General features: G+C 45.2%; 1 protein-coding gene across 4 annotated transcripts in view; it reads right to left on the reverse strand.

The window, feature by feature from the left end:
- Positions 1-2,902: 2,902 nt before the first annotated feature.
- The window catches only part of ralgps2 (Ral GEF with PH domain and SH3 binding motif 2), a 182,950-nt gene continuing 170,747 nt past the window's right edge, over positions 2,903-15,105 (reverse strand). For 2 of the 4 annotated variants that reach the window (XM_084307506.1, XM_084307505.1), the window contains exons 16-21: positions 14,680-14,757; positions 13,338-13,443; positions 11,920-12,012; positions 7,359-7,464; positions 5,259-5,350; positions 2,903-4,408 (exon numbers count right to left, since the gene is read on the reverse strand). In XM_084307506.1, the coding sequence (XP_084163632.1) occupies positions 4,379-4,408; positions 5,259-5,350; positions 7,359-7,464; positions 11,920-12,012; positions 13,338-13,443; positions 14,680-14,757 (505 nt within the window). In that variant the 3' untranslated portion in view covers positions 2,903-4,378. The remainder of the gene's footprint in view (positions 4,409-5,258; positions 5,351-7,358; positions 7,465-11,919; positions 12,013-13,337; positions 13,444-14,679; positions 14,758-15,105) is intronic. The other 2 variants (XM_084307508.1, XM_084307507.1) reach the window with 1 other exon arrangement.

Here is a 15,105-nt window from a genome sequence, read left to right on the forward strand (position 1 = left end):
TCCCTTAGAGGGCTTGGTGAATTCTAATCACCATTAACATATTGATCCCCGTCATCAAGTTACGGGTGGCCACCCGATGTTCTTTAGATCATATACCTCTATTCTCTAGCTAGATATGATCCCAACTGACCATTTAATGGCTCCCAGTCTGTGCTGGAAACCATTATGGTTGTAGTGAGAAATTACTCGAAACCCAAAACCAGAAAAACAAAGTGAAACCATTACAGTCTCTATGACCGAGGAGTCTTCATGTGGGTTTTCCCATTCTTTTGACCACAACCTGTACATAAAAACAATGAAATCATGTAAACTCTGATAAGGTTACTCAGATTACAAGGAAATCCGCACACAAAAAAGCTCATTTGACATTCAGGCATTTCTTGAAATAAAGTTCACTTAACCAAACATTCTAAAAGGAGATGGTCCCACAAGACTCTCACTGGTGGAATTCAGGTTCCCACATCACTAACTACTTCTGATGACAAGCTCTGTCTTTTCTATTGAAACTTGAAAGTGAGTGAAGAAGGGAGAGTTAAATGTGAGAGGAGATGCTGACTTCTTCGTCTACTTTACCTTTGGGTTGCTGACACGGCACTAATGGCCTACTCTCCCCCTGCCTGGGGCCAGCTCAGTGTTCGTGATGGTCCTGATAATAGTTCATATGGAGCTTAATAAAGTGGAGCAGAGCTGGCAAAGCTTCACCCTCTACTTTCTGGACCTTCTGGATTAGAAACGACAGCAGGTTAACAGGGCTTCTTTAATCATATTAAGAGCGGGAGGGGCCACTCTGCTGCTGTAGCTAAGCAGAAACAAACAGCATCCGTCTAAAAAGAAAAACACTCTCTCTCCCTAGTCTGGTTAGACTTTCAACCCCTTTTGTCCCTAGGCCGCCCATTCCCTTTAGGTCACAGAGACCGTCAACAATGAGTGCGGAAACTTGAAGGATTGTCTTCAAGTCTAATCCACCTGGTCTGCTCACTCAGCTCTGCATGTACTCGTTGACAGATCAAACACCTTCATGTAGAACATGCCTGTGGTAACGTTAACGTTGCACTGGGTGCACCTGGTAAAACCAGACTGAAATATTATTCATCAAGCGACAGCCCTGTGATTTTGGCATATTGGACTGAGATTCTCTCAGTCACTCCATTTGCCAGAGTCATCCGGGCACAAAATGGGATATGGATGAGTTCTCTATGCCACTCCTCTACTGCTGTACATTCCTCCCTCGTTCGCCCTCACACTCTGTACAAAAGAAGCCATCTTAAAGCCCTGGCGTGAGCCGGCAGCCACAGAGGTGACCCCACTCATCACCCTTGGGGGAATTGCCTATCTGGCTTTTATGTTAAAAAAATAGAGTATGCACACATATACACAACACACACACACAACTGCACCGTTACAGTCATCTTTGGCTTCCTCAATCATCCACAGGTTAATTAATTTTTCTTTAGGAAAGCTACTATACAAGGGACTGATTATCTCAGTGCTGAGATCTAAGAACTACTGCATTTTTCCCCGTTTTATAATAACGTCCGACTCATTCAGCTGTATTCACATCTCCAGGACTGCTCAATTAGAAAGGCATTGAATGCGGATTCATTCTTTAGCAGGCTAGCACAGGGCGGCCCAGTTTGGCTCAACTGTGTGAACTGGGTATTAAGTATTAAGGGGGGGGGGGTATTTATTGTGTGTTTGTGTTGAGGAGCTGGCTTAGTACCAAGTGTGTCTATGGATCACATTAGTGAGCTGATGTGGAAACAAACTATTCTGGCCATGGCAGGCCAAACACTGAGAAACGAGTCAGGAAGGAGACCGACTCTAAACTAAAGCTACCCAACTGAACTGAAAAGTGTGACTCTCTGTCCCGGATCCAAACGCAGTGTATTAGGAAGTGTGAAAGGATTGTGATGTTGGACTAAGGATCGTGTAAACATACAATGTAAACGGGTTGTTTTAGACAGACGCTCCACAATCACCATCTAAATGAGTGCAAAGCCTTTTACTCCTTTCAAAAGAAATTATTAGTTAATCCGGATTCGTGTTAACATGTGGCTTCTAATAAGAGACTAAAATGTGAATAGTGTGCTTTGCACCACTGTGGACATTGTGATCCCCAGGGCCCAGGAGTTCAAAACTTGTAATCCCTATTGATTGATTGATTGATTTATTGATTGAAAATGTGTATTAACAGATTGCAGAATGGGTACAGTACAGTACAGCTCAATACACACAATTGTTAAGGGGATGCAGACCAAAGAAAGACTTTCGTCTTGTTTACATCAGGGTCCCCCATTTTCAATTCATAATGAGTTGAAATGAATTAATCCAAATCTGATCCGATCAGATAGGGATTAAAAGTTTTGAACTCCTGGGCCCAGGGTTCCCCAAGTCATGTGTGCTGCCACCCACCAACCATGTTTCCCCACCAAAAAACACACAAACCCGATTCTAACGGTCTGCCTCTCAGACTGATGAAAAATAATTAGGGTTAACGGCATAATCACTTGGCACACATTATGATGAGTGCTCACGATGATCCGATTCTCAAGGGGTCAGAGGCTAAAGGTGAGAGCTGGGTCCTGGGCTAGTTAGTTTGTACCCAAAAAGTGAGGGAGAAAATGTCAAAATCAACAACAGCGAAAATAAAATTCAAATAAGTAAATAAAAAAATAAAAAAAACTATACAAAAACGAGTGCTCCAAAAAAAGAGAAGGAACAAACAAACCGACCAAAAATGAAATGTATATATATATATAACGTACAAATGTAACAGACAATTAAAACAACCTAGACATGTGCAATTCATCTACGACACGGTAATACTGCAAACCCCTCCCCGCCCCCCCCAAAAAATACAGAAAGAAAACTAATATAAAACAATGACAACAAAAATACTATTTAAAAAACGTATTCTGTACGGCTCCAGATAGCTTTTTCGTGTGTCTGTGGCAGAGCAAATGTAAAATATGCGCATCACACACGCACACATTTACGCTCGGCGATAAAGAGGGGCAGCTCCAGGCCCTCTGCCCCCCAACCGTATTAAAGCAGAGATAGGAATCAGCCATCAGGAGTTGTCATTGCTCTCTCCTTCTGATTCTGTCACAGCTTTCAAGTCTTTCCTGTTTAGTGTGTGTGTGTGTGTGTGTGTGTGTGTGGGGGGGGGGGTCTGGTGAACTAGGCATTTTCTAAGCTGGCAGCCAACGCACAGAGCAGAAAACAGTCTAGAGAAAACAAGAATAGTTTTATAAAAAGGAATAGTTATACTTATCTCTATGTAACCATTGGAAAAGCTTAGATTCTGGGAATATCGTACCTATTTAGAGCTGACAACTCCTGTAACCAAGCAAATGTGTCTTTCTTTTTCTCTCTCAACGTACCTGCACCAACACATATACACACGTGCACACACACACATACATCACATAATGAGTTATGTCACAGAGGGACTTGAGGTTCGGTAATAAAAACTAGACACATTCAGGAAGTGCGGGAATCTGCTGGAATTGATTGAGAATCAGAGCGCTGTACATTTATAATGCTGCAATCTAACAGGCCAATGTGTGCGCGTGTGCGTGTGTGAGAGAGAACGAGAATAATGTTTGCATAAATAATTCCCAAGTCGACTCATCGTGTGAATAATGAAGACACCAACCGACTGTGGTGAGCGTGTGAACCAAGATGCAACAGTTCCAAGTAAAAAGTGAGTGTGCCCGCCCCCCACCAAGGTCCAACTGGTGTTAGTCCAGTGTAAGTGTGTCAAGTGTGTGCTGTGACTGGGTGACTGTGATCATGTGTCCGGCCCACCGGAAGGCGGAGACATTTTAAATCATTAAGAGTACACAGGGGGGGGGGGGGGGTGCGCGCAAACAAAAACAGATCCCCCTTAAAAATAAATGATTATCCAGGTCCATTTGCCCTTGTAGGACACAGAGAGGAGAAGATAAGTCTATTGGCTCTGCTGAAGTGATGAACACTTGCAGGAGAAAAGAGCGAGAGAGAGAGCGAAGGGAAGAACGGAGCAGCAGTGGAAATCCTTGTTCAGTAGTCAATGCAGCTCTATTAGTCACTTCCATCCAGGTGCACGCACACATACGCACAAACATACACACAAACATACACACAAACATACATACATGCACACATACAGGGGTCGTCTGGTTAAGGCAGTGGTGGCAGGTGTGGCTGCGGTGAGGCTAGGTGGGGGGTGGGGTGTGGTGGGGGTCAGAGGTCAGGGCTCATGGCAGTGAAAGCTCCCATTACTGAGTCAAATCTCCTCCTCCTCCTCCTCCTCCTTTCCCCCTCCCTTCTTCCGTTTCCCCATGCATCCATCCTTGTCTCCGTCCCTCAGTCGTCATGTCCTCTTCAGCTTCAGTCACTCGAATGACATCAGATTGGCTGGCACCTAGGGAAACAGTATGCATGTATAGTAAGCAGCATTCAACAGCATGTGTGAGTGTTGTGTGTGTGAGTGAGAATCTGTGTGTGCATGTATGTGTGCATGTATGTATGTGTGCATGTATGTATGTATGTATGTATGTATGTATGCATGTATGCATGTATGCATGTATGCATGTATGCATGTATGCATGTATGTATGTATGTATGTATGATGTATGTGTAACGGGGAAGCCCGTGAGTATATCCACAGTCACAGAAACAGGGGTGTTGACAAGTGACTGTGGCATTACGGGCTGGTAAGTTAAACTCACTTCCTCATAACAGGGTTAACAGACGCATAGGTACGGTACATAGGAGTGGATCCACTTCTTAGTGCAGCGGCCTGTGTCGTCGCCCGCGGCGCGGGAGCTCCCCTGTTCGACTCCCCCTCGGGACATTAACATTTAACATCAACACAACGCAGACCAATATGATCCGTCACAGTGGTGCCCAGTGACCCAGATGTCCTGAGGGGCGTGAGTTTAGGGAGGTGAGTGTAACGGGGAAGCCCGTGAGTATATCCACAGTCACAGAAACAGGGGTGTTGACAAGTGACTGTGGCATTACGGGCTGGTAAGTTAAACTCACTTCCTCATAACAGGGTTAACAGACGCATAGGTACGGTACATGGGAGTGGATCCACTTCTTAGTGCAGCGGCCTGTGTCGTCGCCCGCGGCGCGGGAGCTCCCCTGTTCGACTCCCCCTCGGGACATTAACATTTAACATCAACACAACGCAGACCAATATGATCCGTCACATATGTATGTATGTATGTATGTGCCTGTGTTGTGTGTGTGTGCTAGCGCTACCATACCTGTTGCCGGTTACTCTGGCAGGCAGTGCTCAGATGTTTGAACCAGAGCAGAGCGTTCATCTTGCTCCCTGCCTGGTACTTGTAGGTGTTACCTAGGAAACGGGAGATGAACACAAGACTCAGGAAAAACACAGAATCTCACACAGACAGCTTCCTGACGGTCTCCCCCGTCTCCTCATTCCTCCTCCTCTAACAGTCTGGACAGCCCACAGAAGCCCCGGCCAGTCAACTCAAACACAAATCAAATTCACAGTCCATATGGAAGTGATGAGAGCTATAAAGTATAGCGGAAAAGCACGAGGACAGAGACAGCCGAGGTGTTGAGTATGTGCGTGTGTGTGCGTGTGCGTATGAGTGTGTGTGTGTGTGTGTAGGGGATCAAACCCTGCCAAATATGATCCGCATGCAGTCCACGTACTCCCTCAGACAGTGAGGGTTACTGCTGGGTCAGGCGGACAGGATTTCATGTTCCAAGAGCGTCTTATCCATCTGTGTGTATGTTTGTGGGAATGATGTAGACGTAACGACTCCCAGACCAGTGTCCAACCTCCACCGAGCATGTCCGCTGACAACGTCAGTGTGTCTTTAGACACGTCTCAGCAATTTGCAGAGGCCTCCTCCAAGAGGGCGACAGCTACGGGCCGAATGTCGCCACTGATTCACAAGGTCCCGACTTGATGTTGATTCGGTTGGGGATATTTCTGTCACAATACCGATTTTGCTTAGATATGAAAGATTCTCAGAGAACTAATGCTGTAAAATTGTATAAGGAACCCGCTAACCTGGTGCGTTACTAAAAATACTGTTTAGGAATTGACCACAAAGCAGTTACATGTACTTTTGTAGAGATCAATCTGGGATTTTAGGAATCGATAACTGATTATTCAAATGAAGATCGATTAGAATCAGGAACATTTATGTTTTTTAACCCAGGCCCTATTCACAGTAGTGCTACACCGCCTTCTGAATTTAAAATCAATCTCAAAACGCCATCTTGGGGAAAATCCTCAGTACTTAAAGTAATAATCGTATATAAATAAATGTCTATTTTGCCGCTCACCAACAGATGTCACTAAAACAAACAAAAATGAAGATCTCGTGGATCACTACTTTGAAACAAAGGTTGAGTATTTTTAGAAGTCTAACCTAGTTATCAGTAACGAGTCCCGACGCCCCTTCCATGAAAATAAAACCTTTTTTCTCACTGCTGAGAAAATGGCACCATCCTCCTTTTAGCATTTGTTTACAAGGACAGTTAAACGATGTGAGCTTTTGCACAGATGAGTGCAGATAAGACGGGTGTGTTGGAGGAGTCCGTCAACAAAGAAACAGAGCTCCTGCACGCCGTCTTGTGCCAAAACATTCCCAATGAAGAGGTTTTAACTGCAAGTGAAGATGGTGTTTCTTTGCAAGGGAAATGCAAGTCAACGTGGAACGACACCATTTCTCTCAAAATCTTACCTTTCCTTTCAAACGGTTATGTTACTCATTCTTACTTACTGATCCATTGTGGCTGTGCATTTATGTTTGTTTTAAATTATTTCTCAATGATTATATCCATTTTGTTGGGACAGGGCTGGTAACGAGTCGGTCTCCGCCAGATTTGGGTCTGTTTTGACGGGACGGGAAAGTTTGGAGGGATGAACTTTCACAAGATACGTTGGATGATATGTCACTGTCCACAGCATAGCTGTTGTTTCTGCAAATTACGTTAGCCAGGTTCTAATTCAGAACAAACGGACAGCAATAAACTCCATCTGTTCCATCGCAGTTTCGTAATGGATCAGCGTGGCCGCTCGCTTTAACAGAGCTTATTGAAGTGAATGCCATCGCATGCAATTTTGAGAGAAATGGTTTCACGGCCGATTGACTCACACAAGTATTGCTAACAAAATGCTGGAGTAAGAGTAGGCTGATGGCAATTTCTCAAACAAAAACACAGCAGCAAAACTATTTCTTGAATGTCTTCTGAGGACGCCTGCTAAATGATCATTCATTTAGGCTTGTAAAAAGCCCTGAACATTTCCTTTAAGTGTTCACATGAGTCAGTACCAGATGCTCTTTCAATGGACAGTGGGGAGGGGGGGGCGAGACACTCACCATGCTCAGAGTCGGTCAGAAGGAAGACGTCAGGATGCTCTGGGTCGTCAGCCATTATGACCATCAGACCCACGACACACACACTCTTGCTGGCGGTCGACTTGAACTGGCCAAAGAAAGAGAAAACACAAAACAAAAACATCTCCGTTTCATTCTTGCGTGACTCTACTGCAACGTAGTTCAATGGGGAAGATGGAAGAGATGTTGAAAGGGGTTTTCTGGGTGCGTGTGTAATTTATTTGTTGCTTGTGCCCGAGTGTGCGCTGCGCCCCACACAAGGTTCCCATTACCCTGAGAGTGACACAGAGGACCGTGGTGATGTCATGAGCCTCATTATTCAATGAGTGCTACCATCTGTCTCCCCCACTGCGCCACGCCCCCCCCCCTCCTCCACCAATTACTCTATCCCGCCATCCGCTCATTTGCATCCCGTTCCTTCCTATCCTCTTCCTCTCTCGCTCCTAAAATCTCTCTCTCCCTTCCTGAGCTCCTGTGCAGTTTCAAGCAGTGTTTCTCTTGTCAGACGGACACTGTCCACGCGCGCTACACACACACACACACACACACACACACACACACACACACACACACACACACACACACACACACACACACACACACACACACACACACACACACACACACACACACACACACACACACACACACACACACACACACACACACACACACACACACACACACACACACACACACACACACACACACACACACACACACACACACACACACACACACACACACACACACACACACACAGTGAAGCAGCTCCATTGGTGTTTGGGTTCGGTAGTGAGAGGTTATGTTTGATCACTGCCATAGTAAGCGTTGCCAAAATCATGATTCAAATGTGTTATTAAGTCTTTTTTTTACCACTCCAGAAATGTGCCTACATAAGCATATAGTTTATAGAAATAATCCAACATTCATTGTGAATATAAACTCTTCTAAGACAAGGGTATTTAGATGTGAGAACCTGTCTATCCCATTGCGCTCATCTAAACACCTCATTGAAACATGGCAGGAAGTATGACGTTTTAATAATACGCTGATAATCTAAGTTCAAAGGAAGGAACCTCTGCGTGCGTGCTAGCAAGCGTGTCTGCAGCACGTATATCTCAAGAACCACTGGTCCGATTCACACAGGTTCACCTGCTAGAGAGAAGAATTATTACCAAAAGAAAACACACGGACATGTACCATTACCATTAGACAGGCCGTGACTGCAGCCAGGACAGGAGACGGTGGGCCCCCAGAGGAGCTAGACTTACAGAGCCACGCTTCACAACGTGGGGCCACAGCACAGGGCAGCGCTAGAGATTTAGAAGGTGTCGAGTGCGTTTATGCGGGGAGGGTGGTAAGAGCCGTGTGTGTGTTCAAGAACACTGCAATACTGCGGTTCTCGACAACACTGCAAGCAGCACCTTGTTTGAACAGGCACTGCACTAATTACTACTGAAGCTTCAAAGTAAAAACAATGGTAATTGTGATGTTTGTTTGACGTTTGGACTTGTGGGGTCCAATCGTCCTTGTAAGAATAGGATACCCAAAAACAGTGGCCAGGCCGGGCCTCGTTATCTTTAGGGGTAGGTGTTGGGCAAGAGTTCACGTTAGACATGCAGTGGTGAGCGTTCAAAGCTAAGGGTTGAAAGTAAATAGAATGTCCTCATAAGTAAACAACTATAAACTATAAAGTAGCCTAAACTATAATTAAAAATGTTGTGCACAATTCTGGTAAATATGGTCAATGGTCCCAGAGGAGTGATTTGGGAATTTGAAAATAAGATAAATGTTATGTTATGATGAATTAAGAAATGTGGTCTATAGCTAATCTATTTTGGTTGGATAAGTATAAGCAGGCTTGGGGACTATAGCAGAATACAGTAAAGGGTGTTATGTAATCAGGATACAAACTGTTCCAATACGGGTCCAAAAATCAGGTCCAACCCTACATGATATATATATATATATATATATATAAAAATAGTGAGTTGTTTTAGTGAGTGCCCAGTGGCCAAGCACAGTTTCAGTTAGAACTAATTGGTGCCAGTCCACCTGTCCTGGAAGATTTCAATGTCCTAGTCATGTGTTTATTGAGTTTTAAAACAATTGATAGGCTATAGAAGGAATGACATAATCAAGGCATGTATATTTATAATATCTTTTATCAAAAAGTAGGCTACCTTTGCTTATAGATTATATTCCAAATAAAATAAGTCCCGTCAATAGACTCTGGTGCTTAAATAAATGGAAGATATATATCCTTCTGAAGATATATCCATGTGAGTCTTTGTTTTTGTACAAGTGAAAGAGAGAAATGACACGTCAGTTCCTCTCTGTTCGCTGTCCAGTTCAGCACCACGAACAGTGCCAAGCCACACAGCTCCCAGAGTCTGTTTCAGTACTGTGTGGAAGCAAGCAGAGAGGCAGCTGAGTCTCATTTCTCTCTCATTCACTTATACAAAAACAAGGACTGAAATGAATATCTTCAGAGGGTCTCCATTTATTTAACTCGACTCAACAACACAGGAACAGTCGGAGTCTTCCATCAACAACATTATGGCTAAGCTGATGAAACAGAGTGGATCACGCAGTCTACGATGGCCAGGTTGACCCACTCAGGAATTCATTTATGGATAATGAAATGAGCACCAGCTTCCACTTCCTGTTTATGCCCTGGGCGATCCGCCGATCGGCCACCAGATGGCGCTCTTGAACCGTTGTAGAGTTGAGAGGGGCTCAACAGTACATCTCATGTCTCCGGGGGAGAATTATTAAATTTTTGAAATATTGATATCAAAGACGCTGTCCAGCGTCTTCGGCAGAATGAGCATGGCGGGGAAAGACGTGTTTCAGCGTCAACGGCGATTAAAGTGTTAAGGAACGTGGTGTTTTTGTAATGTGGCTATTTTAAAAATAGTTTTTATCAATGTGGCTCCTGAGTTGGCCAAGTCTGATTACAACTGCCAGAATCCATCCATTATGCTTAGCCTATACTGTGTGGTGGTATTAAGGGCTGGCGTGTTTGTATGTGCTGTGGTGGGGCAGGGGTGGAGAAGAAAAACCAGGCTGGTTGTCCAGGACCATTTGTTTAGTCCCAGTCCGTCCCCAATTCCACATGTAATTAAAAGAAGCATTCACACTTAGTAAGTCATGTTATTGATATCTTTTCTTTTGTATTTTTTCATATGTGGCATTGAAAGTAACCAGATTACATTACTTTAATATTGTGATACTTAACACATCCTGCGCTAAAAACGTTGTACAACGTGATTCAAGTTCATGCTAATTCTGCCATTCCACGGCGTACAACGTTATTGAGATCATATTGAATTTTTTCGCCATGTTATTCATAATTCCCTCACGGAGCCTGGTCTGATGCAGTGGGAGCCTGCACAACTCTGCAACGCTTCAATACTGCCGCCTGGTGGATGATCGGCGAGTTACAACCGGAAATGGATCTCTTGTGATCTCGGTGCACCGGGGAAATGCGTCCGGCACTCACATATTGTTACGGGACTCTAGACACACATCGTGTATATGGATCGCTGCCATAACTCAATAATCGAGATGATTTGGGCGTTTATTATTATTATACAAACCGGAAATGGATCGAGTCGATCGCCGTCAAATAAGTGGGATCTTTCTCCTCCAGTCTCATCGGCGAACGGTAAGAGGACGCTGACGTCATTTTCAGCGCGTTTGTTTATTATTATTCATGCAAACTGCTCTGATCAATATATCACCCATACTACATAAAGCATTTACTGACGATCACGGAATTATAAACGACCCCCCCCCCCCCTCGTTCATCCGCGCATGATAAGTCATAACGTTTAGGATCATGTACAGTTGAAATTTTTAATATAGCGTGCATCGCCAACAAACGGCAGTTGATAATCTATATATGCGTTTATGCCTATAAATCACGTTCTAGGAATTACTACAGAAAACGATAAAAACATATTTATATTCTAGACGGTATTTTTGTATGAATCTATGAATGAAAAAGTATAACGTTCCCACATCCTGAACGATAGATAATCGATGTTGAATGGCCATAGTAATGTCAATTTAGCAATACAATTTAAAAAGTTATAGCCCTGCAAAGAAGGTAAACATCTCCATAGGCTTAGACTGGTGGCAGTGATCATACATTGATGGATATAAGCGTGGCAGTTAATGTGTTAAGAGTAAGATACATTTTACAACAGGCATTTTGTAATTGTTTTGTGGTAAACTTTAATTATAAAGCTTGGGAGAAGGGACAAAGCACATTTATGATCTAAAGTTTGTGTGATGATTTCATTTTTTTTTTTTTATGTAGTACCCCATTGCAACTTTATACGTAGTGTCTTGTAAGCCTATGTGGGCTAGGCACCGTAGTGCGTGACACCAAAATAATAGATAAATAATAATAAATAAAATCATAAACAGGTCGATTCAGTGGAAATACATAATAAATGTGTGTGTGTGTGTGTGTATATGTGTGTGTGTGTGTGTGTGTGTGTGTGTGTGTGTGTGTGTGTGTGAGACTTACGTGCTTTCTCTCAGTGGCCTTCAGGGACTTGGCAGGGTAGTAGTAGAGCTGTGTTCCACACAGAGCCACCCAGTACTTGGTCCAGGATGCAACCTGGAAGGAGGAGGGGGGTGTAAAGGTCCCACATAATCAACAACAGCACTCCGGGGGCAATAGAATACCTCACTCATCACGATGATGAGATATGACTATGGGTTTCAGAGCAAAAGTGCAAGAAGCCTTTTATGAGAGTCGATAAACATATTCTAGTTATCAAAACATGCTATAGTGTCAAATCTGTGGGCAAACGGCTGTGGCTTGGTGTCTGGTGTGGCGCGGCTCCACATGTCTAGAAACCCTCAGCTGTGGGAGAAATAAAAGAGAAAAGACACATTATAGAGAGAGAGAGGGGAGGAAAGAGGAAGACCGCAGGCCCAGCAGTGATGGGGTTTGGGGGAAAGGAAGAGAGGTTTTCCATGCTTGGTTGGATAATTGGAGAACGGAAGTACTTTTCTAAATTAGCAATACGTTCTACAGAGAGAACACAGGGAGCTTCTGAGACTACTGAAATGGAAAATAATAATGTGGGAATTGAGGAGGAGAGGAGAGGAGACTGCAAGATGGAATGCGAAAGACATCTTTTGAGCGCACAGCCCTGCGCCAAGAGGTTTCCCCTCTCACCACATGACCCGAACGGGGAGGGGAAAACTCTGGGCCATTGTTGCATCACCCTTAGACGCTCTATCAGGCAGTATATATCACCTATACGATCACCGCTCTCCGCTTCGAGCCATGTCTGCTGGATGCATAAGCAGCTCCAGATTTGTTTCCAGCCAGGATGAATGTAGGGAATCGGAGAAGCTCATTGTGACCATCAGGGGGGAGGGGAGAGGGTTAGAAACTTAACCCTTTCACTGCCACACGACAGAAGGTTAACCCTTTACTATCACACAACCGACGGGTAACCGTCGGTTGTGCGATAGTAAAGGGTTAACCTTCTGTCGTGTGGCAGTGAAAGGGTTAACCGGCTGTTGTGTGGCAGTGACAGGGTTAACCTTCTGTGTATTGTCGCAGTGAAAGGGTTAACCGTTTTGGTAGTGCGGCAGTGAAAGGGTTAAGGACAACATAAATAAAAGAAGAGATAAGTAATGGTACAGTCAGAGAGAAAGAGAGGAGAGAGAGAGAGAGAGTGATGAAGAGTGAGTGAAGGAAAAAGACGGAGAGAAATAAAGAAAGATAGAGAGGGGAAAATGCTGAGGGTTTACGAGCCTCTGAAGCCCATCGTATGTTCTGGCTTTTATAGCCCGTCTGTTCCAGCCAAGAACATGGGACTCACCCAGAACATGTAGCCACACTGCCATACTGTGAGCGTAGGAGGGAGAGAGGGAGAGGGAGGGAGAGAGAGAGAAACATGCGCATAACCTGTGTGTCCTCCTCACCGTGGGTTTCTTGCCCTCCTTGAGGACAGTCTTGCGTCTCAACACCCCCTGGACAGTGACCGCTCCGGGATACAAGTGGACCGCCAGCTCCTCAGACTCTGCCGAGCTACAGCGTAGTGGAAAGAGAGGGGAACGTTTACGCGGCAATGCACGGACATGAGCGCAAAACAACACACGCGCACACAAGCATGTAGGGGCCCAAACGTAAGACAGTGGCAGTAGTAGTAGTACAGGCAGGACACAATCTGCAAATCTCTTTCATCGAAAACTAAAAAATACGAGGTTGTGTCCGTCTAGAGAGGATCAGAACAGGAAGGCCCAGTGCAAGAAACCCACTGAAGCATGCATGTCTGTATGTCTGCGAGAGAGAGAGAGAGAGAGAGAGAGAGAGAGAGAGAGAGAGAGAGAGAGAGAGAGAGAGAGCGCAGGAGAGAGAGAGCGAGAGCGCAGGAGAGAGAGAGGGAGCAAGAGAGTGAGCGGGATGGAGAGAGTGAGAGCGAGAGAGAGCGGGAGAGAGAGAGAGGGATGGAGAGAGAGAGAGTGGGAGAGAGTGAGAGGGATGGAGAGAGCGAGAGAGAGAGCAAGAGGATGGAGAGCGAGAGGGATGGAGAGAGAGCTGGAGAGAGAGCTGGAGAGAGCGCGAGAGAGAGAGGGATGGAGAGAGAGAGCGGGAGAGAGAGCGAGAGGGATGGAGAGAGAGAGGGATGGAGAGAGAGAGAGTGAGAGGGATGGAGAGAGAGAGCGAGAGCAAGAGAGAGAGAAAATGCCCTAACAACGTTCTTATTTTGAACCACTATGGGAGCTGGTTGCAATCAAACACAATAATACTGAGAATCTTGTTCCCCTCTGCTTCACCTGGAATGCGGATGTTAACAGTGTGTTTCCAGCTTTAACACGTGGAGCTCAATGTGATCAAACTATGGAAACTGGCTTTCTGCTCCAAGCTCCGAAACACCCACACATCAGATGGACTCAAGGTTCTCAGCAAGCTAAATGTGTGTGTGTGTGCACGCGCATTTGTCTGTGTTTGAGAGAGAGAGAGAGAGAGAAAGAACTGAATGAAAAATTGATAGCCGGCAGCAAGGCGCAAACACCTCGCAAAAAAAACGTTACTTAATAAAACCACACACACGCACACTCCCAGCGCATAGTTTCAAACCACCAAATGAACACCCACACGGCCCCACCACCTGATTACCCCACCACCACCACCACCACCTACACATACACACACACACTCTTTAGCACCAGCACACAGTGACCCTTGGTGAGGGCAGGAGGCATATGGGGGAGGCTGAGAGGTTATTTGGTTTAGGATCAGGACGGTTCGGGGTGCGTGTACCTGCTGGGCCTTAGGACTCCTCTGTAGGGGATCCGGGCCACACGGGTCACTGGGCCCAGAGAATGATAGAACCGAGTCCTGTTCAGAATAGGATAGGATAGGGGCACGGGACAGTGTTAAGGTTGTGTGTGTTATGTGTCTGTTGTTTCTGTCCTGTTACACGAGTTAAACGTTGGGATGACATGCGGCCACGTGGGACATTGTTAGAAGATGGTGGTTATGGATGGATTTGGTGGTTACGATGTTAAAGGATTGGTCTTTTGGAAATAGACATTAAGCCCATTTTCCGGCCTGTCGGTTTCTCAGCCAGGACAATATGTTACAGGACTGCAGCGGTTTGGCACCAGGCAGTTATTGGCTCGGTGGGGCTTGTTGGTTAGGGGATTGGAGAGTTTTGCAGTGGTTAGCAGCATTTCAGGTTGGCCT

Source organism: Notolepis coatsorum, assembly GCF_963971535.1.
Source record: "Notolepis coatsorum genome assembly, chromosome: 2".
NCBI lineage: Eukaryota > Metazoa > Chordata > Actinopteri > Aulopiformes > Paralepididae > Notolepis > Notolepis coatsorum.